Source organism: Abramis brama (assembly GCF_963993115.1).
Source record: "Abramis brama genome assembly, chromosome: 25".
Classification (NCBI taxonomy): Eukaryota; Metazoa; Chordata; class Actinopteri; order Cypriniformes; family Leuciscidae; genus Abramis; species Abramis brama.
In genome coordinates this window covers 16971060-16993371 of record NC_139987.1, presented here as the reverse complement: position 1 = coordinate 16993371, position 22312 = coordinate 16971060, and the positions used below count along the sequence as shown (strand labels likewise).

Below are 22312 nucleotides of genomic sequence, written 5' to 3'. Positions count from 1 at the left end.
CATTTTGAACCCTTTCCACCCTTTCCTTTCTCTCTTTCAATTTGAGTGTGTGTAAAAAAGAGCAGAATGCCCCTCAATTTTGCTGCACCTTGCACAATGCTAATTATGCACTACCCGTATTATGTAGAGCAGGTATCAGCTACAAACCACAAACTTCAACCTCTGCACAATTCACCTGTAAGTACTGACATTTATCTATCAGATCAATTCTAAGAATCTGTCCCGGAGTTTCACAAACTGTAGAACTGAAATGCAAAATTCTTGAATTTTAAATATAAAACTAGCTAATGCACACTTCGAATCCACAAACAGGTCAAAACTGACTAGTTTTGGAGAATCAGTGGCTAGTAAGCCTACAGTCGAAACTTACTGACCGACAAACGAGAATAGAAATTAGTATCTGCTCAAGATAAGCTTGAACAAATATTGTGTATGCCTTGAAATGGCCTGAAAACACTATCGTACAAATGTATAGCTTGCATGTTTGTGCATGCGTGTGTGTGTTAGTGGGAGAGGTGAAAGACCTATGGTAGACTTCAATGGATGTTAGAGGTAACTGGGTTCGTGTGCTGTAAATAGGGCTCAGAGTTAAACATTTTTAAAAGCCTGAGAAAGAGGGGGAAGTGAGAAAGCATGTTTTTTCTAATAACTTAATGAAAACCACATGAGTTCATTTATTAATTCAGACGAGTAACTCTTAGAGCTGGTAATGACATTATGAATGGAATTAAATGGTAAAAATGACAAGTGAAAGAAAAATGACATGAATGGTAAAGCATGTTTTCAATTACAAAAAGACAAGCTACAGTAGGTCTTGCACACAAGATAGTATCACTAAACCACAGACACATAAATACATCTCTCTGCTAGGGCTGTGAAATAGAAAGTACATGCCATTTTTAAAGTAATGGTGGTTATGAGGGCACGTGGGAGTTACAAAACTGACCCACATTGAATTCTACCTGTATGTGCGTGTGCATTTGATTACTTAAGGCGTTTAAAACAATGTTGTGCATATTTAAAGACACAAGAGAGTTAAGAAACAGCATACTGTACTGTGTGCCAGAACCTCATAAAATGAGTCTAAACACTATTCTCATTATTTCACTTTGACTTTGAGGGTATGAACATGGACTCCCATGACATGCTCCACAAATTTGGTGGCATGACCTTTAACCTTTAACCTTTGAACACGGAGACATTTGCACTGCAGGGGAGCATTTTCACTTCAATCTCCTTGACCTAGCTTTTACATTCAAATTCATGGCTTGAACTAAAAAATACTGAACAAAAGAGATCAGTTTGCACACAGTTCTAGCTTATATTTGTCAATATACATTTACATTGTCAGATGCAGTTTTGATGTCTTTCAAACTTAACTTTTTCTTGTTGCAAATGATTCTGATTTAAATATGTCACCATGGTAAATGTATCCAACTGACAAACACATGAGGTTTTATCCCGATTGCAAGAATAATTTGTCTTGCAAGCATTGTTTATTGAAGCTTGTTTCTGCCACAGAATTAAAAAAAAAGGTAATTGCGACTTTTTCTCTCGCAATTCTGACTTTTTCTCTCAGAAATGCATGATACAAAGTCACAACTGCGTGTTATAAAGTCAGAATTGTGAGATATAAACATGCAATTCTGAGAAAAAAGTCAGAATTGAAAGTTTATTTCTCGCAATTGTGAGTTTAGAATCTCGCAATTGCGACTTTATATCACGCAATTCTGAGAAATAAAGTCAGAATTGCGAGATGTAAACTCGCAATTGTGAAATAAAAAAAGGTTGCAATTTTCTTTTAAAATGTTTTATTCTGTGGTGGAAACAAGCTTCCATACATATCTAAACTAATGTCCTGACTGGGCCAGCAAAAATAAATAAATAAATAAATAAAAATGTATAATCATATGACAGAGTCAACAGCACCACAGCAAACCCCTTATTTTGGTGTTCAGGTTTTACTACGTTAATGGGACCGTCGCAGATGGGAATCTACTGGGAGAGGAAGCAGAATACTTTTCCAGTCTCAGGTATGTACACACTATGATGATAAAGAACAGTCCAACAGTACAAACATCCAATGAGTGACTGGAATGCTGAAACTATGATGTCACAGGTGGATGAGTCCAGACAATGTTTTGCCGTGGCGTGTAGAGCCAATGGCGGTGAGGAGGGGGGCGGACCACACCTTTCAGGTAATTGTGTCTCCCTGTAATGACAGGTAATCCTGCCGGTATTTTTAGCTCAGTGATGGGAGGAGGCCTGTGTGACGGTAAGGATTTGTATTTCCATTTACGCACAGAACAAGCAAAGAAACAAAAGTGGCTTGTATGGAGGGGTGAATCAGAGACAGGAACAAGTGCTCTAGAGATAAATGACAGGTTGACAAAGACTCTTTCAACACTGAAACCACTCTCTGTTTGCTCCACCTCACTCATGGCAGCCCTCTTGGACTCAAAATAGTCATCAGCCACCTTAAAGCACCTAAGAAGCTTTAAAAATGTGTCGTCACATCACCAAACTTACTACATACCTCTGCATGAGTGCTAGTACAATAGGGCACATGACTACAACCAATGAAAATGACCACAGTCCCTCACATTACTAGATAAATTACAAAATTAAAGGGACAGTTTGCACAAAATATGTCATTATATACTCACAAAAAGTATAAACTTTAAATACTTTAATGGTCACTCTTTTCATGTTTATGATACTTTTTAATGGTGGTTTTGCATCTTTTTTTAAGCTTGTAAGCTTCAGTACCAGCATGAAAAACTAATTTTCTATATTTGTGTTTCACAGGAACAACAAAAAAGGTCATATGGGGTTTGGAACGACATGAGGGTGATTTTTTTTTTTTTTTTTTTTTACATGAGCGTGTGCAAATTTGTAAGATCCATCATTTAACCCTCTCTGTACGTCAGGTTGACAGCAGAAAGACAAACCACAAGCTTTTCGGTCAAGGAAATTAAACAATGATTAAACTGAACTGGCATCATGTGCAGCTGATACTGGGATGTTATGCATTCTTCTGAACACTGTGAGCTCTTTCGAGCCTCAAATTCCATAACAAACCGCATGTCATTTATTTGCTCTGAGAGGGAATCCACAACCATGCATTTGTGGGCTAATTGTTACTGTCGTATACTACACTAAACATTTTTTAGGGGCCTACATTGGAAAAAAATGACCTAAACATGGGTTTCATGTGGTAGGCTAACACCTAAATTAGCTAGTCAAAAAACATCAGTCAAGTCAAAAAGATTTAACTGAATTAAATTCACCAAACAAAGCCTCTAAAATATAAGGTGGGCCAGACAGTTGTGGGTGGTTGCATAGGTTATTTTGGCCAGGGCCATCCAGGACCTCAGTCAAAAACAATATTTATATTAAGGTAATAACAATTGCATAAGTCGGCTGAAATACACTTCCAAAAAAAAAAAAAAAAAAAAAAAATTCTAGATTTATACATGATATGATAAACAATACATAGGCTATAATTTAATCCCTTCAATTACTTTGCAACACACCAAAAGTGCTTTAAATGATTCATGCATTGAGTTGACGAACTTATCATTAAAAAATTAAATACTTTAATGGACACTTCACATCAAAGGGATGCTTTCAGTGTACAAAATACTTTTGTAGATGCGAGTGTGTGTTTAAATCTAATGAAGTATTCTGTACTTATGCACATCTGAGCTTCCAATGCTACTTTTAATCACGTTTCTGCTTGGCCTCGGTGAGTCATTACCTTCCAGCCGGCTGAGCTGTTGCTGTCGCCCTTATCTTTGAAGTAAGGCACGCTCTTCACCATCCACTCGTAGATCTGAGACAGGGTGAGCCGCTTCTCGGGGGAGCTCTCGATCGCCTTGGTGATGAGATCAGCGTATGACATATTCCCCCACGCGTTCCTACGAGACGAGCTGCTCTTCCTCTGGGCCGCTGCAGAGCTGGAGCTGCTGGCAGGGGCGGGGAGCGGCGGCACCTGTTGCGGGTGCGTCAGCTGGGGATTCGGCTGCTGGGGATGCTGTTGCTGGGGATGAACGCAGGTGTCCTGGCAGTGGAAGTCGTTCAAAAGGACGGATTTCTCCTCCTGGTAGTCCTCGGTCTCTTCTAGTAAACTTAGGCTGTTAATAAAGTCCACGATACCTTGCTCCTGCTTGACGGACGGTGCCGGGGAGGATGTGTTCGAGCTCCCCGGCTCGCTGAATTCCGGTCGGTGCAGCGGCCAGGTACATGAGCGCGGACGGGAGAGAGGCTCGAAATCCGGGTCGATGTCAACCAGCTGTTGCTGCGCTTCTGCCATCCCAAAATCAAACCCAAGTCAGCTGACTGTCCTTAAACAGATGATAAGTGCAGTGAAGATTTTGTCTAGTTTGCTAACACTAACAGTCGCACATGATCATATCTGACTGATAATGAAGCCCTATATCTGATAGCACTGTATAACTCAGCGATGTGTGAATCGTACCATGCCTAGCGCGGTTTTAAATGAAATGACTGTTATGAAGCGCTTTCAGGGAGCAGCGCGTTTTAGAGTAGAGTGACCTGGCCACGCCCACAGCGGGAGTGAGAGCCGCGTCAGCCAATCACAAGCGCGTATTCAAAAGGTAAACAGAGATTACGTTTGCATAACCCACGCTACTCCAGTTTATCCCTATGGCAGGCTGTTTCTACAAAGTACTATCTATTTTATGTTACTGTAAATAAGAGTAATTCAATAGTGACCGTATCTATTTTCAATTTCACTAGGCTATAACTATAGCATATGTTCATTATAAGTACTTATTTCTAGTGACTAGTTAGTCATTATGTATCCATTCCAGATAGATATAGTAGTATCTCCCAGTTGTTAATAGAAACATTTCTTATCTCACTAGATCACTAGTTAAGAAGTGAATAGTTGATATCTGAGCAACATATCCCCATATGATTCAGTGGCAAAAAATGAGCAATTCATTACCAGTAACAGTGGGACAGATACTTGTCATTATCGCCAAAGGAATCAGTACTAGTAGCCAATCAAATAAATAAGTACTAGTGACTAACTGAATAGATCTGGGAATAATATAGTTGTTAGTGAAATTGAAAAAGATACAAGTCAGAGTTGGATTATTTACTTGTAATCAAAATACTAGTACGAGTACCTACTAGTAACAAAAATAGATATTAGTTTTAAAGAAAATAAATGTTAAAATGGCTTTTCCTAAATATCAGTTAAACAAGATTTACAGAGGATTATGACTGCCATGAAAGAATTTGACCACAGTTTAACTTTCCATTCACATTTTTAGTTGTATAATATCAAATAATCACCAGTTTAATATATTTTGTTAATAGGCTTTGAAAGCGGTCCTTTCATCAAGATTTAAAAGGCAGAGTGGAGTGAGATTTATAAACCATTTGGCACTTATTCGCCTGTCAAACAGTCTATATACTGTATCTTGTTGGACTTCCTATATTTGTACTAAGATGCTTTATGTTTTCAACGAAGCATACATGTGGCAAAGTCAAATGTGAGTGTGTGTGTGTGTGTAACCGGTGCTCATGCAGAGCCTATCAAAGTTACTCACTAGAGGGAGACATTAACTACATGGCAGTGACACCAAGTTTTAAATATTACACAAGTTATTAAATAACATTTTGTGTGCACCAAATTATTAAAAAACTAAAAGCATTTAAATCCTCAATACGATTAATCATTCGTACAATTGCCCTTTGATAAATTAAATTCTATTATGTTACATTTGATTTCAATAGTCTCTATAAGACTTTTATTTTGAAAAAAATATTTACGTGGACTATCCCGGAAGTAAAATCATTTCTGAAGCTTGTGTCTGTTTGTACATTGCTGAAAATCCTCCGCAGGTAGTAATACAGGAGCCATATGAAGAGTTAGCACAATTTAATCTTAAACAGTCTATTATAATCGTACATGCATTGCAGAAGATAAAGCAGCTAGCTTGTAAAGAGGACGCAATTGTATTGATGTGGAATTGGACCAGGTGTTAGAATACATAAGGATTCCAGTCCAGTACAAGGTGTCGGGATGAGCTTCTTCAGTTTCGGACAAAGTGCTGAAATTGACGTAGTTTTAAATGATGCCGAGACGAGAAAAAAGGCCGAGCACAAAACAGAGGACGGGAAAAAGGACAAATACTTTCTGTTTTACGATGGGGAGACAGTCTCTGGGAAAGTCAATGTAACCCTGAAAAACCCAGGGAAGAGGCTCGAGCATCAAGGGATCAAAATAGAATTTATCGGGCAAATCGGTAAGTGCAACGTAATATGAACCAGCGATGCCTGATGACGTAACGAATGTGCTGTAATGTTACCGCTCAATACAACATTTACATCTGTGTTTGTTTGCTTGTTTTTTTTCCTTCTTTTTTTCTTCCATGTAAGTTTAATAAAGGGGACTCAGACTGAAGCATTAAAAATGCTGAAGTGTCAAATTACAAAAACCTTGTCTCGTGACATATGACACATTAACGATGGTTGATTCGTGATCGAATCGTTCTTTCGAGTTGAATATTTTCAGTGATTCGAACGAACCGGTTCACAAAACAGGTCTTAATGATTCCTTCACGATTTCGCACCGAATCGTTCTGAAATCGCTCTTCGAAATCTTTATTCTAAAGGAAAAGATTAAACACTTGTATGCTATTCTGCATTCATCCAACAACTCTTTGCTCACCAACCTGTTGATCTGAGCATCGTCCTGTTTAGGCATTTTCCATAATTAATCGAGAACAGTTGAGGCGAATAGATATTTAGCCAAAAAACAGAAATGTTACAAATAAATAGTTAAAGAAATAGCTAAGAAAAGTAAATGAAATTTAGTTTTATTTAATGTATTTGCAAATTATATTTACGTTCTAAATAAATAGCACAATATTAGCTGAATCATGAATACCAAAAATTGCGTTAAATTTTCGTTACATACAAAATAAAGAAACACCATTATAATGAACCTATTATGAGCAGCAATATGTGCTACTTATAAAATAATAATTGAATCGCCTGTTCTTTGAATCTGATTGTTCAAAAGAACCGATTCTTCCTATCTCTAGTAAAAAAAGGCGGTATAAAAACCACACCTCTGGATGCTTGCCACAAGCAATGGATCCTGTTTTTATTTTCAGAAATGAACAGTTTCCCTAAACCATGATTGTTACTCCTTGTTCTAAGTTAGCGCTCTATTTAAAGCCATACAGTATATACCCTTGAAGCATCACAAAGAAGTGTTAAGTAACCTGGATGTATAGAAAATGTCAAATGTTTTCCCTGATGTGATATTTATACATCCTTATATATTTATTGTATTTTAAGGGGTTAATTCACCCAAACATTTGCTCACCCTCATGTTGTTCCAAACCTAACAAACTCAAACCATTAAAGAATTGTTCTAATTTGAACAAAATATGCAAACTTATTAAGAAATCACATTTTCTCTCCTGTGTCGTCTTCATTTTCCTTGTAGAATTGTACTATGACAGAGGAAACCATCATGAGTTTGTCTCTCTGGTAAAGGATTTAGCTCGGCCTGGAGAAATGGCTCAATCTCAGACCTTTGATTTTGAGTTCACACATGTGGAGAAACCGTACGAGTCCTACACAGGCCAGAATGTAAAACTACGGTATGTGTTCCTGTCATTGTGAAGTTCAGTAAAGATTGTGTATTTGAGCTTACACAATATGTTGTACATTTATTTGATAGACTTTATATATATATATATATATATATATATATATATACACACACACTCAAACTCATTTTTTTATATATATATATATATATATATATATAATTTTTTTTTTTAATGATTTTATTATAAACTCTAATTTTTTCCCTCAGCTATTTCCTGCGGGCAACCATCAGCAGGAGACTGAATGACATCTGCAAAGAGATGGACATCGTAGTGCACACACTCAGTACATATCCAGAACTCAACTCCTCCATAAAGATGGAAGTGGGAATTGAGGACTGTCTGCACATTGAGTTTGAGTACAACAAGTCGAAGTAAGTCTGAAAAACAGCCAGAGGATGGGAGGTTTTTATGGCTTAGATGATTTGGAAATGTTAAAATAGTTCAATAAAATTAAAATTTGTCACTTATTGATATATTTTTTTGCATTTTCCCCTGTTTCTTTCCCTCCTAAAAATCTTGAAAATGGCAGGTATCATCTGAAAGATGTGATTGTGGGGAAGATCTATTTCCTATTGGTGCGAATTAAGATCAAACACATGGAAATTGATATTATTAAACGGGAGACAACAGGGACAGGGCCAAATGTGTACCATGAAAATGACACCATTGCAAAATACGAGATTATGGATGGAGCACCTGTTCGAGGTATGAAACAATTCTTAAAGTAATAGATCACACACAAAAAAATTAATTATCCCATAATTTACTCACCGTCAAGCTATCCTAGGTGTATATGACTTTCTTCTTTCAGCCGAACACAATCGGGAGTTATATTAAATAATATCCTGGTTCTTCAGTTTTGTAATGGCCCGTAATAGTGCCCGAGCTTTTAAAGCTCCAAAAAGAGCATTCATCCATCAAAAAAGTAATCCATACAAATCCAAGGGGTTAATAAATGCCTTCTGAAGCGAAGCGATTGGTTTTTGTAAGAAAAATCTCCATATTTAAAACTTTATAAACTATAATCACTGGCTTTCAGCAATGGCCGTATGCGCGTTCACAAGAGAGTTTTTTTCTTACAAAAACCCATCTCTTGGCTTCAGAAGGCATTTTTTAAAGGGATAGTTCTCCCAAAAATGAAAATTCTGTAATTATTTACTCATCCTCAAGTTGTTCATACACCTAGGATGGCTTGAGGGTGAGTAAATTATGGGATCATTTTCATTTTTGGGTGAACCTTTCCTTTGACACCTCCTGATGGTCACTTATATTTATAAAGATGAAGTTTCTGCTGGATCAAACGTGCAGTAAGCAATTTCTGAGAAACGATGTTGAAAGTGGATCGGACCGTGCACCACAACATACTTGTAGCCAATCAGCAGTAGGGGGCATTTACACTCATGATGGGGGGATGAGAGAGAAAATGAGCAAGAGGGAGATTGGAAGAAAGACTGTAGAAAGAGAGATGGCTGAGAGACATTACAAAAAAAAAAAGTTCAGAGGAATATCATGGGAAAATGAAGGGCTATGATTAGGCAAGAGCTTTAGGACCCACGTTAAAATTAGAAAAGCTTTCCAGCGCTGGAGAGACGGAAGCGGGAAGGCCTGAAAACGGATGCAGAGGCTGCGTTGTTTCTGCTTCATACGTGAGTAACATTGGTTTTGCCAAGATATGCTGTTTGTAGTGATGCACCGATGTGAAAATTGTGGCCGATACCGATAACTGATATTAATATTGCTGTTATGGCCGATACCGATATTTACCGATGTCGATATCTCTGTATAGAAAACAAATTTTAATGATTATCAAATAAAGAGCTATTTTCCAAAACACATTTTTTTTTTTTACTTTAGAAATTACTGATATTGGGCACCTTTACCTGTGTGCAAAATATGTCACACACACATGCATTATATTGCATATAATGTGTGCTGGTCAACTTGTCTAAAATTAAGAAACCCTTAGAAAACAGCAAAAAAAAACAGGAACATTGTGTACAATTAAGATAGGCTACTTAATTTATTATTCCAATATCCAAATATGATACTAAATACCACAGGGAAAAGGGCTTCTTGTGACATGCTGTCTTTGCGTTTGAACATTGCACATTTTGAACAGGACACGTATTAGCTGAATAAATGTTAGCCAATACAAACATATAGAAAACAGTTGACAATGAATAGACAGGAGTCCAATAATAGCATAACGAATCACTTATTCTAAAAAATAATAACAAGTAGGCTATAAGACGAATTCGACATATGGGCTGTGTTAACAGTAAAACGTCCATCATTTAACGAATTTTAAAAACACGGATGGATAATACAAAATGCTTTCTGACATTTTGACAGAAAAAAAACAAGCAAGAACAAAATTTAAACTTAGCCCGTCAATTTTTCATTTTACAATTACCTTCTCTCTCTGTGTGCGCGCGTCCGTGTTTGTGTGAGAGAGAGCTCGCGCAACACTGATACAACGGTAGCCTACTTTTTAATCCATAAGTAACGAACGCGCTAGTTTTCATACAAAATAAATATGTAACATAATTAGGTAGGCTACTTTAGTTATTATTAACACAATAACGTAACACATGAAGGCTACGTTTCTCAACACTGAGATTGAATAAATAAACGCCTGTTTATCCACTCGCGCTTATCAGTAATCCACAAATCACACGTGCTGTCACTTTTGAGAAAAATCAAATTCGAACGGGTATCAAATATCAAGCAATATATTCAAATATCTACGAGTCAAAAAAATGATCAGTCAAAAATGTGTCATGAAGAGGAAAAAAACATAAGTCGCACTGGACTGAATGAACAATGTTACGGACAGGACAGTTCTCCGTTAAGGACGTGAGCGCTCTGAAAGCGGCACTAAAAGACTGCTTTAAAACTTTCATAGAGACCTCAAACAGACAGCACAAAGCCTGTCTTTAAATTTAAACCTACCTGCCTCACAGACCTGAGACATATATAGAAAGCATTAAATGTCTATTTTTAAACAGAACAATTCAAAAGAACGAAAGAAAACAGACTGTTCTCTGCTTATGTCATCTGTATGAAATGTTTATTTCTCTCAGGCGCGTTCACTACTGCTAAGATCGCGAGTCGTCAACTTCATCTTCAACTTCACGTCAAATATCGGCCTGTTCACATCGGCCATATTTTGACATCGGAACGATACCGATGTGTAAAAAAATGACCATATCGGCCGATATATCGTGCACCACTAGCTGTTTGTAATGTTAGCTATAGAAACAGGACAGTTTTGAGTTTCATTGTTTGTCTGCGACTAGCAACCAACTCTTGCTTGTATAGAGTTAATTTGTTCCTGTTCATTTGTTTGTTCTTTTCGTTCCTATTTTGCTTCGCTTCAGCTATGATGAAGGACATCCACTCTTGCATTGGGTGTTTGTGCATTTTGAGGGCGGAGCAATGAAGGGAGGGGTGTGTTTGATTGGGTAGATTTCAAATATCAAGTGTTTCTCAGAAACCGCTTACTGCACCTTTGATGTGAAGCATGTTTACAACTGACTTGAAATGAAGTATACTGAATTTGAATTTTTATCTTTAATGGCTTTAGGTGAATCCATCCCCATCCGTCTTTTTCTGGCTGGGTACGAGATGACGCCCACCATGAGGGACATTAATAAGAAATTCTCTGTTCGTTATTACCTGAATCTGGTACTCATTGATGAAGAAGAGCGACGTTACTTCAAACAACAGGTTGGTGTTAAATAAATGAAAAATAGGAAACTAAATATGAAACAATTAGTCCACAAGTTATGCATTTTGTGTTTAAGGATTCATACTTGTTTCCCTAGCAATAGTGAAATAATCATTAATTGTTCAGAACATGATCTATTTTGTGTGTTGTTATTTATTTATCATCCTTTGTGGATTCATAAGGAGATTACACTATGGAGGAAGGGAGACATTGTGAGGAAGAGCATGTCCCATCAGGCTGCCATCGCCTCCCAGCGCTTCGAGGGCTCGGCAAGCTCAGAGAAAGCACTCTCTCAAGCTAAAGAGGACAGCAACTGAACCTAACCATGTCAGCTAATCATCTCATGTGTGTATGTGTTAGAGAGTGTGTGTATGGATTTAAAGGCGGCATGTGCTCCCAAAATAGATTGAGCAACGTAAACATGATATTTCGCATTCCTAAACATTACAGTTTATGATCAACAAGTTCTTAAGTAGCTTTTAAAAAAGGGATGAATGTGAAAAGCAAAAACACTGACTCCAAAAAACACGATTTGATATTTACAAATTCTTCCTGGCGGTTCCTCTGAGATTGTTTACTTTTTTTGTCCGCCACCCTGGAATTAATTGATTTATTGACCGTATATTTAATTGAAGCATTTCAGCTGTCCATCTAGACAACACAAACACATTCCATCTCTATCTTCCTTTACCAGACTTTTTAAAATTCTGTATTGAATGTTTTGTTATTGTAGATATCTTCTTTCATAACATATACATTGCATACAGTGTTCAGTTTCTGTTTTCTAATGAAATGGTATTTAACTAATTCATATTTTTAGTGATTTTTCTTTTTATATACAGTATGCTTACCAATACATGCCTTTTTACGTTTTGTTGCCATTCCCGAAGACAAATTATAAGCACTTCAGGGTTTTTGCCAATGTGATTTTAGTGTCTCAGGAGGAACCCTAAACTCCATATCAGCCTCAAATTAATCACACATTTCTGTTTAGATTCAGCAAACCAAATTAATTTCCCTACAAGTATGTAGCTGAACTGAAATGCACCTGCATTTTATTTTATTTTAAAGTCTGTTGGTTTGTATTGACATAATAATACTTTAACAAGCTCCTTGCCATGTTTTAAAATGTAGATTTGTTTTAATATTTTTTTTTATTTAATTCAGTATTATTGCTGTTATGGTTTGGTTATGGGAAACCAAAATGTTTGACGTTGTTGGTTGAAATTTCTTGGGTAACACTTTACAATAAGGTTAACTATTGAAAAACCATATTTTAAAGTGTCACTGCGTTTTCACAGGCTGTTTTGTGGTTTAATGTTCTTTAATTCCTGTCAGTGAATAATTTCTAGACTTCAGGAGGCATTAATGTCTCCATTAATGTCATTCATTTTTGTTCTAATTCTTTTTTTTTTACCAACACTGAAGATCAGCTCTCATATTACATGTCATTGATTGCTCTAACCTTTTACTAACCAATATATGACCTGCAATCTTTGACAATACCAGTGCAACTTAGCAAATGCTGATAAAGTAATCAGGATGAAGCAGAAGTATAAGGCGCAGTATAAGGGATGCATGTCCTGGAAGTGATTGCACACCCATTTTGAAATTGCAGGCTCATAGACCTCAGTCAGGGTAGTGCTATATTAAATTCTTGACAGCAATGAAAATAGGGTGTGAGGGATAGAATTACAGTGCGTTCAATGAATTGTACTGTTGTTTAATATCAATACGATTGTTCGGCTGACAAAATGTCTTGATCTAATATCTTTAGACGGTGCGTGCAATTGTAAAGACTGTAAATCTATCCCTCACAGCCTCGTTTTCACCTGCGTTACATTTAATATGGCTTCTAACCTGAACAAGGTTTATTACGGCTGCCTTTCAGAGCAGTGCTTTGTTAGTGGCTCTCACAGTTGTGATTATTTCTTGTCATGTTAGGACCGTTGGGGGTGTTTATCCGTCCGAAAAACCATGATGAATCATCTCACGATGAGCTGCCTTCTTTGAGACTGCAATTTCACAATATTGGTCTTTTGTTAGTACTTCCATTCACTACAGTAAGAAAATAAAAGATCCTTGTGTCAGGGAATGAATATAAACTCAGATCTAGATCTGAAAAATGATTGTGACATACTGATCAAACACACTAGGCTCTGAATATTGTTTGCTAAAATGCCTTTTTTTTTATATGGCATGTAAAAAGAACCCTTCCCTTTGGTGTCAAACGAAAACATGACAAGGCCTGTCACTGAGGACTAAAGCTCACGTTTTGATGTGTACAGTAAGTGATACCTCTGCTGTCTGTTTCACAAATCTAAAGCATCTCTTTGCTGAATACTCATGGCTCTATGTGCCAGACTGTGTTTACTGACTTCATGTATATGATTTAAAAATTAGCACTGTGTATCCTTTCAAAACTAAGGAACCAAGAATTAATTGTTTCTTAACTTTCTTTACATTTATCATTGTGCAAAAAAAGTGCTGCTTAAAACGGCATTAGATAACCATATTTCTATATTAATATTATGTATGTACAGTATATATTTACAGAATTGTAAGTATATGATTTAGAAATCACTCTAAGGTACTAGCAGAGTTTACAAAGGGATTCTAGATCTGTGCTAATGTCAAACAGGAGTGCAGAGCACACATGTGATCTAAATGATCTTTCAGTACTTGTGCTGTATATGAAATTTGTTTTTACTCTGATTCCTCAAAAAAAAAAAAAAACGCTCTTTTCCCTCATAGAAACTTCCAGTGTGTCACGTGTCCTCATTTCACCAGCAATGGCATTCAGTTAGGGGAAATAAGGTGCGTAAAATGAAACTGTCTAATGGTCTTGTATATGGGGAAAATAACACGTTTTGAGGGTAATTGGGTATCTAAATGGTTAAAATCAATCGGCAGTGGCACTTGATAACCCCTAGAGGGCAGACTCACGCCTCATTTGACTAGTCAGCACTTTATAGCCATTTTGATGAGAAAAGCATTAAAATGTATATATTTGACTGGCCACATTTTTAAATTAATCAATGTATCATGGTTTCTGTAAAAAGCAGTTAAGCAGCACAACTGTTTTCAAAATTCTTAATAAGAAATGTTTCTTGCAGTACCAAATCAACATATTAGAATGATTTCTGAAGGATCATGTGACACTGAAGACTGGAGTGATGATGCTGAAAATTAAGCTTTGCCATCATAACACAGGAATATATTACATTTTAAAATAAATTCAAATCGAAAACAGTTATTTTAAATTGTAATAAGTTACAATTTATTGTAACTTGACAAGTATAAAGGAAGATCCTCTAGCCGATGTGTTTTCAACAGTGCTCTGGCTTTGAGGCGATTATGTTATTGATCGTCTGGCCGGGGTGCTGACAGCTGTGTTTTCCAAGTGAATTCTGAAGCAGAGAAGAGAAACCTGGATGAGTATTGATCATAGCTGAAGTCCTCTTTCTCTACATCTGCAGAATTCAAGCCCATACACTCTAATGAGGCCTGAGGAGAAATAACAAGCCTTTGTGTTCAAATCCTGAACTGAATCTGTCACACAATATATAGAGTAGACGTGAAGCAGACGTATTCCTCAGGGAGGCTGTTTTGTTCCTTGTGAGCAATAAAATCACTTTTCGTTTAGGAAAATTCGATCTAATTTCTAAAGAATAAATAAAAAGGTTTAGGTTGAAATAATACTACACTGTAAAAAATGTTCGTAATTTTTAACAGTAAAAAACTGTAAAAAAGCAATGGAAAAAAATGTTAATTCCTTAACGGTATGTACCCTTACTATATACAGTGAAAAACTGTAATAGCTCTCACGGGACATTTCATGTAATTTTACATTAATATACTGTTAAATGTACGGATTTTGGAAGTACACTGTAAAAAAAAAACTTACCGTTGCATTTACCGTACCTTACCGTAAAAAATACGGTAGCAAATGTTTACTAATTTTACAAAGTTTTACATCATCGAACTACAAATTACGGTGAAAAACTGGCAGCTGGTTGCCAGTACTTTACCGTAAAAAAACGGTATAAATATTTATGTTTTACGGCATTGAACTAAAGTTTACGGTAAAAAACTGGCAGCTGGTTGCAGGCGATTTACCGTAAAAAATATGGTAGTAATATTTTAGGTTTTACGGCAGTGATCTAAATATTACGGAAAAAACTGGCAGCTGTGCTTGCCAGTACTTTACCGTAAAAAATACGGTAGAATTTTTTTTTGCTTTTACGGCACTGAACTAAAGTTTACGGTAAAAAACTAGCAGCTTGCAAGTGCTTTACCGTAAAAAATACGGTAGTAATATTTTAGGTTTTATGGCATTGAACATTGAACTGAACTTTTATATAAAAAATGAAAACCTGCCAGCTGTGGTTTCCTGTAATCTAATTATTGAGAATTACCAGAGGTTCAGACGTTGATGTTTTATTGAAAATAATAAAGTTTGAAGTTACCATTATGGAGATGAGTGTTTGCTTTAGTTGGGCTCTTGACCCTTGACTTTTTAACTTTAGATTTACTCTGACTGCCTTAACTGTGTGGTAACAGTTACACAAACAATAACACAAACGTTACGGCATGAAAATCAGAGAAAATGTGACCGGAGGGTTGTTCCATAAAACAAGATTAGAATACAAGCCAGGCTTATTTTGGTAAGTCAGACTTGTCGGTGGATTCTGTTTCATAAAGCAAACTTAAAATAGTTCAAACTCAGTTACCCTGGCAACTTATGCTGGGAAACTAGCCTGGTCCAGGGCAGGCTAACTGTCAGGCTAAGCCTCAGTTGTTACACGGATCCTCTAACACTGACCAACAGCAACACAATGATATTACCACTGACACTCTCTCATGCCATTATTGGACTTTATTAACCACTATTAGTCCAAAAATAAATACACAGTATACAGAAAATCAACTTAAATAAGGCTACAATGATAAATTAGACAATATAGACATATATGTATATATATATATATATATATATATATATATATAGATAGATATAGATATATAGATAGATATATATAGATAGATAGGCCTAAATACAATATATATACTACAGGTTTTCTTTTTTCCTGGCTGAATGTTTTGTGCCCAAGATTTAATTAGATTTTGATTTATGAATACATTTCTCTTTGGTTTTGTTTGACAGCTGTAGTACATGTTTATGATTAGAAGAACATTAGAACACAATCTAAAAAAAAGCTTTGTAAAGCAGAAGTTAAAATCACAAAATTAAAAATAAATAATTACAAAAGCACAGTATAAATTTTAACTGGTAAGATGAATCTGAGCTTAGTAATTGACAGTATATTAGCCTACATTTGATTTACCCAATTACAATAGTCCCTTTACAGTTATTGCTATCATAAAAATACACTTGTAGGTTTAAAATTCTAAATAAGGCACATCTAATGTCCAAATAACAAATATTTTAGCATATATATATATATATTTATTTATTTATTTATTATGTACTTTATTATGTCTTTCAATTCAAACACATTTAACACAATTATACAAATTGACAGTTCCTTTAAAGACATCATATTTTCCCCCAATAAATATTCCTTATTTTTCCTTCTACTTTTTTTTCTTTTGTGATAATACCCACCAACACATAGCCTAAAAAACACATGATTAGAACAATAACCAAAAAGTACATAGTTAGACACATTTACATATGATTTAAGGGGGAAAAGACAAAAAACAATAAATAAATATTAAGAAAAATGTAACATTCACATATTTATATCAAACTCTTATAATGACACATAATTCCTAATAGTTATTCAAGTAATATTATTTGAATATCAAATATTCAATATTAAATAAGTAAATAAATAAAATAACAAATAACTAGAAATAAAAGGGAGGGAGGGTTATATAAAAATGTAGTTAATGTAGGCTAATATATATTCCTTTATTTTATGGAATATTCTTTGATTTTAGAGTTGCACATATCTTTTCAAAATGTATACATTTGCTCTTAATTTCATGTTATCCTCTCCATAATGTACTTTAGAAATTAAATCTACTCATTTAAAACTGGGGATTCTTGCTTTCTCCAAAAAATTATTGCATTAAAAGCTGTAATTCTCAGCATTCTAAATAAGTATACATCATCTTTATTAAGTAGCATAGGTCCTATACCCAAAACTATATTTTGTATCTTTATATATTTAGTTTCTTAAAAAAAATCTTCCCTAATTAGGCTACTTCTGTTCACTGAAGTACTTCTGTTCGCTAGAAGTTCACTGCAACTTATCCAACATCCTAAAGATAAATTATTATAATTAGAAGATATTTCTAGTGTTATAAAATATTGCATATTAATTTTCCAAGCAAAATGTATATTTTAGTCAGAATTATTGCGCTCCTATTTGGCGCGCATGCGCGCAGCAGTGCTCGTTCAATATGAAGATTAGCAGCAAAATGGATACATTTGCATGACTTTCTAACATTTACAGATGCAGAATATAACTGTAAAATGTAAGTTTTGCACTGAGGGAAAAAAAAAAAACATGTCACAAACGCATAAAACAGCACAAAATATACGCTGTTTGATGGTGGATCGATTTGATCCACGATCGACCTCTAGGGCTGCTTAAGAAACGCGTGCACACGCAATTATCTAGACTAGATAAACCTGGATCAAATTAGTGAGATTGCGTGAACTTCAATTACCTTTTATGGAACCACTTTAGCCCCAACTTATTTGTTAGGCTCATTCAAGTCCGGTTTTGGAGTTTAATCCCCGCTTTTCTAAGCTCTTTTATGGAACAACCCTCAGGTGATGATGGCAGGTTAATGATGACAATCGTCATATTGTGGCCTGATTCACTGATCTCATAAAGAGTCTTATCTCTCACTTTATGAGCAAAGTGATAATATTAATTATAATATTACAAATAAATATTTCATATTATTGATTATAATATCTATGTAAGCCAGCAGTGAGCAACAGATAATCTGAAGAACTTTAAAAATACCTGGTGTAGAAAAAAGGTTTTGAACTACTGCTCGATTTAAACCAACACAGACATCAAGATTCAGCGTATGAATCTCAACAACGGTGACAATCAACACAATAATCAGATAAAACTCTGAACATCACAAAACAATCTACTAAAAAGCTGCAACAAAAACAACATCAAAAATAAAAGCAGATATAATAATAAAAGAAAATACTAAGGCAATTCAGCATAATGTATTCCTGCTGCAATGCATGCTGGGAGATACTGATGAGTTTTGATTGGAGGCTCCATCAAGTGCACTGCACTTTTATCATCACCATTGTTGAGATTCATACGCTGACTCTTGATGTCTGTGTGTGTCTGAAAGATACAGCAGTTCAAACCTTTATTGTACACAATGTTTTAAAAATTCTTCTGATTATCACAGCAATGATGGATCACATGCTGTAAAATCATACGGCTACTACAATCAATAATGTAAAATTAATAACACATATAATCAAAGATAAGACTCTATAAGAGCTCAGTGAATCAAACATGGTGATTTCCATCACTGATACACAACCAACATCACATGATTCATTTTCTCTCTGATTTCCTATCCATAATCAACATGTCTTATAAACACAGAGTTACAGCAGGCAGAGAAAAACTAATGTCAGAAAGTCAAGGGTCAAGAGCCCAACTAAAGCAGTCACTGATCTCTTTCATGGTGACTTCAAATGAAACAATAAATCATCAACATCTAAACCTCTGTTAATTCTCAAACAGAACTGTAGACGTCTGACAGAAATAAAGTCAGTCTGGTTAGTAATAAGTGAAGCTGGTAATGCTGTTTGTGGAGTTGTTTAATCCTCCTCTGCTGAGATCTTCACAGATTTAATGTTTTTTATCTTCAGTTGATTTCATCTAAGGCTGTGGCTGAAGTCAGTTGTAGTTCTTGTGTTTCTGCTCGTCTCTTTTTTCTGTTCCTGTTGTTTCTCTAAATGGACATTCCCAGAATTCCCTGTGTGACACTTCACATTTGATGCTATTTCATTTAAATAATTATGTTTCTTCTTGGTTTTTGTTATCAGTTTTATACATTTGGGGTTTATATTACATCATATATTGTTTAATGAATGTTTATGGCATTATTTGGAGTCATGTGTGTGTCACCATGATGGTGTTTTGTGTTTGTGTGTATGACACTGTGCACCTTCTAAATATTAACATGTGCCTTAGTTTGTGGAAAACTAATGGTATACTTAAATCATCGTGTGCTTTTCTTTTTTACTACTTGTGTTATTATGATGGTTATCAGTATATTACAAAGATATAAAGCAGACTTTAATACTTTAGTGAAATTTAATGATAACATTTATCGGTTTATGTAATATAACGGTTGTCCCGTGAAAACTAAAAGGTTCCTACTGTATTTTTTATGGTAAAGTACTGGGAACCACAGCTGATGTTTTTTTTACCACACATTTAAATCCTGCTGAAGGTTTTTTTTTTCAAAGTAAGGTTGCTACCATATTTTTTACGGTAAAATACTGCCAACCAAGCTGACGTTTTTTACCGTAAATTTCACAGGTTTTTTTTTACATTGTGTTTTTTTGCCTGTAAATTTAAATCCCGTAAAACATAAAAGGTTGCTACCTTATTTTTTTACGGTAAAATACTGGCAACCACAGCTGCCGGTTTTTTACCGTAAATTTCACAGGTTTTTTTTTAACAGTGTAGTGCAGTCGATTAATCGCAATTAATTGCACCAAACATAAATGTTTGTAAAAATAAATGTTATATGTTATAATATGTCAATGGCAATTTCATTTAGTTTACTGATTTTTTGTCAAAGGTGACTACCATCTTGCCCTACTAAAGAACTGAAGGTTAATTTGGGCAACATACAGTTGCTATCACAGCATAAATAGTAAATGCCAGCTGAAACAACATCTTAGCTCGTTAAATGAAGTGGCCAAATTATTCAGACCTCTTAGGCCTTCGGTGTTTGGAGGCGTGGAGCTAATGGGCCAGTTCCAATCCTTCACCAATAACCACAGCAACCGCTCCAAGCGCAATGCTCAGCTGCACAAACCCGGTTACCATGGCGATGGGGCCTCCGTCATCCCGAATCTTTTGACTGTATTGTGGAGGAGAGTTGCATCTGTGTGAGCAGGGGGAGTCTTGCACGGGAAATCAGGTCATTGTTTGTGTTTCTTTTTTAATTGCAGCTAATGTAATAAGGACGGAGAGTGAACTTTTAACATGAGGAATAAGATAATCTGTGACCTCATTTTTTAAATAAAGTATGATTATGAGTTAAAAAAAAAAAAAAGAAAGACATCCCTGTTTTTGGTTTGGCAAGTGGAAGGGGCTTAATGATGTTTTGAGAGGGTTTTTGCATCGAAACCATGCAGCTTTGATGATAAAAAAATAGATTGTTTTATGATCTAAGCGTTTTGTAGTTATTGAATACATTAGACAATGATTGACACTCCCATATGAGATGATGTCATATTTGTCTGAGCTTTGCAGAATATTCCTCCCCCTTCATAAAGACCCACTACTGTTACTTTCTGCTCTCTCCTCCTTCATATTAACCATTAATGGACTCACATGGTTTCAAGTCTATTAGACAAAGCAGTGCCACATGCATTCAGCCAACAAATTAACCAAACTGTATCACCATTTTCAAGCAGCCAGTAGTAATAATGCAAGTACACTTGCATTTGTATTTTAGTCACGCAGCTTCAAGCACAGAAACACATTTCTGAGTAAATCTGGCCACATGGAAAGGAAGCTTTACTATATAAGGACTGGACATCCTGTGATGTCTAAGCTCTATTAAGGCAGCGTGTGCCACACTCTTGTTGTTTCCCACAGTCATCTGCTCAAAACTGTGAAAGCATTGTCTGTAATCCACAAAATCAGATGCTAATCCCTGGAATATGGCAAGCCAAGTTTGAGCAGCTCGTATGCATGCAGACACATGCATGCAGGATAGCGTCTCTAACTGTATGGGTCTTTTTAAAGGCTGAGATGCCGATTAAAAGCCGTGAAGGATTAAGGGCAGCAGGGAGAGTGGGATAACACATAGGAGGTGTGTGTGACGTAGAGGGCGGATGGGCAATGCAATGACTAAACTAAACTGGCTCTTTATGCCCCATCAGGTCCTTTAAATCACAGTCTTTGTCTTTGCTGCATTTCTGTCTCTCTGACTTACTGGATGGCGTACAGAGTCAGACAAATCTTGGGGTCCAAAAGTCTGAGACCACATTGGCAATCTGTGATTAAATATCTAAAATAAGATTTTCAAAAGTTGAAATAGGATGCAATTAAAATACAATAGAGGACAATACAGATGGCAATTATTTTCATGGTATGTTTGATAACTGATACAGTAAATGTCAGATTATCAAAAGTCTACACTATTTTACAAAATGTGACCCTGGACCACAAAACCAGTCACATGGCTCAATTTTTTTAAATTGAGATGTATACATCATGTGGAAGCTGAATGAATAAGCTTTCCATTGATGTATGGTTTGTTAGGATATGACACTATTTGGCCGAGATACAACTATCTGAAGATCTGGAATCTGAGGGTGCAAAAAAATTGATTGTGCTGCATTCACTCACAAAAATAAATGTTTTATATCTTTACGGTAGGAAATTTACAAAATATGTTCATGGAACATGATCTTTACTTAATATCCTAATGATTTTTGGCATAAAAGAAAAATCGATAATTTTGACCCATACAATGTATTGTTGGCTATTGCCACAAATATACCCGTGCGACTTGTGACTGGTTTTGTGATCCAGGGTCACAAATATAAATTACATATAAAAAACTAAAAACAATTTTTATTTTAATTGCTACAAGCAAATTTGGGTATCATAACTTATAATGTACATTTAAAAAACGGATACTCATTTTGAGA

General features: G+C 35.6%; 2 protein-coding genes and 1 long non-coding RNA gene across 3 annotated transcripts in view; 2 read left to right on the top strand and 1 right to left on the bottom strand.

Annotated features, from left to right (window-relative positions):
* The window catches only part of foxo1b (forkhead box O1 b), a 30679-nt gene extending 26151 nt beyond the window's left edge, over positions 1-4528 (bottom strand). The window contains exon 1 of the mRNA XM_084103698.1: positions 3761-4528. Within this exon, the coding sequence (XP_083959824.1) occupies positions 3761-4315 (555 nt within the window). The 5' untranslated portion in view covers positions 4316-4528. The remainder of the gene's footprint in view (positions 1-3760) is intronic.
* Positions 110-3754, top strand: LOC311075959. The gene is made up of 4 exons (XR_014604599.1): positions 110-177; positions 1959-2033; positions 2120-2198; positions 2809-3754. It is a non-coding gene; the product is annotated as an uncharacterized lncRNA (long non-coding RNA).
* A 1259-nt stretch (positions 4529-5787) lies between the features above and the next one.
* On the top strand, positions 5788-12527 carry vps26bl (vacuolar protein sorting 26 homolog B, like). Its single transcript, XM_084104766.1, has 6 exons — positions 5788-6281; positions 7493-7649; positions 7868-8032; positions 8191-8366; positions 11248-11390; positions 11574-12527. The coding sequence occupies exons 1-6, from the start codon at positions 6059-6061 to the stop codon at positions 11706-11708; spliced, it is 999 nt and encodes a 332-aa protein (XP_083960892.1). The 5' UTR covers positions 5788-6058; the 3' UTR covers positions 11709-12527.
* The last annotated feature ends 9785 nt before the right edge of the window (positions 12528-22312 follow it).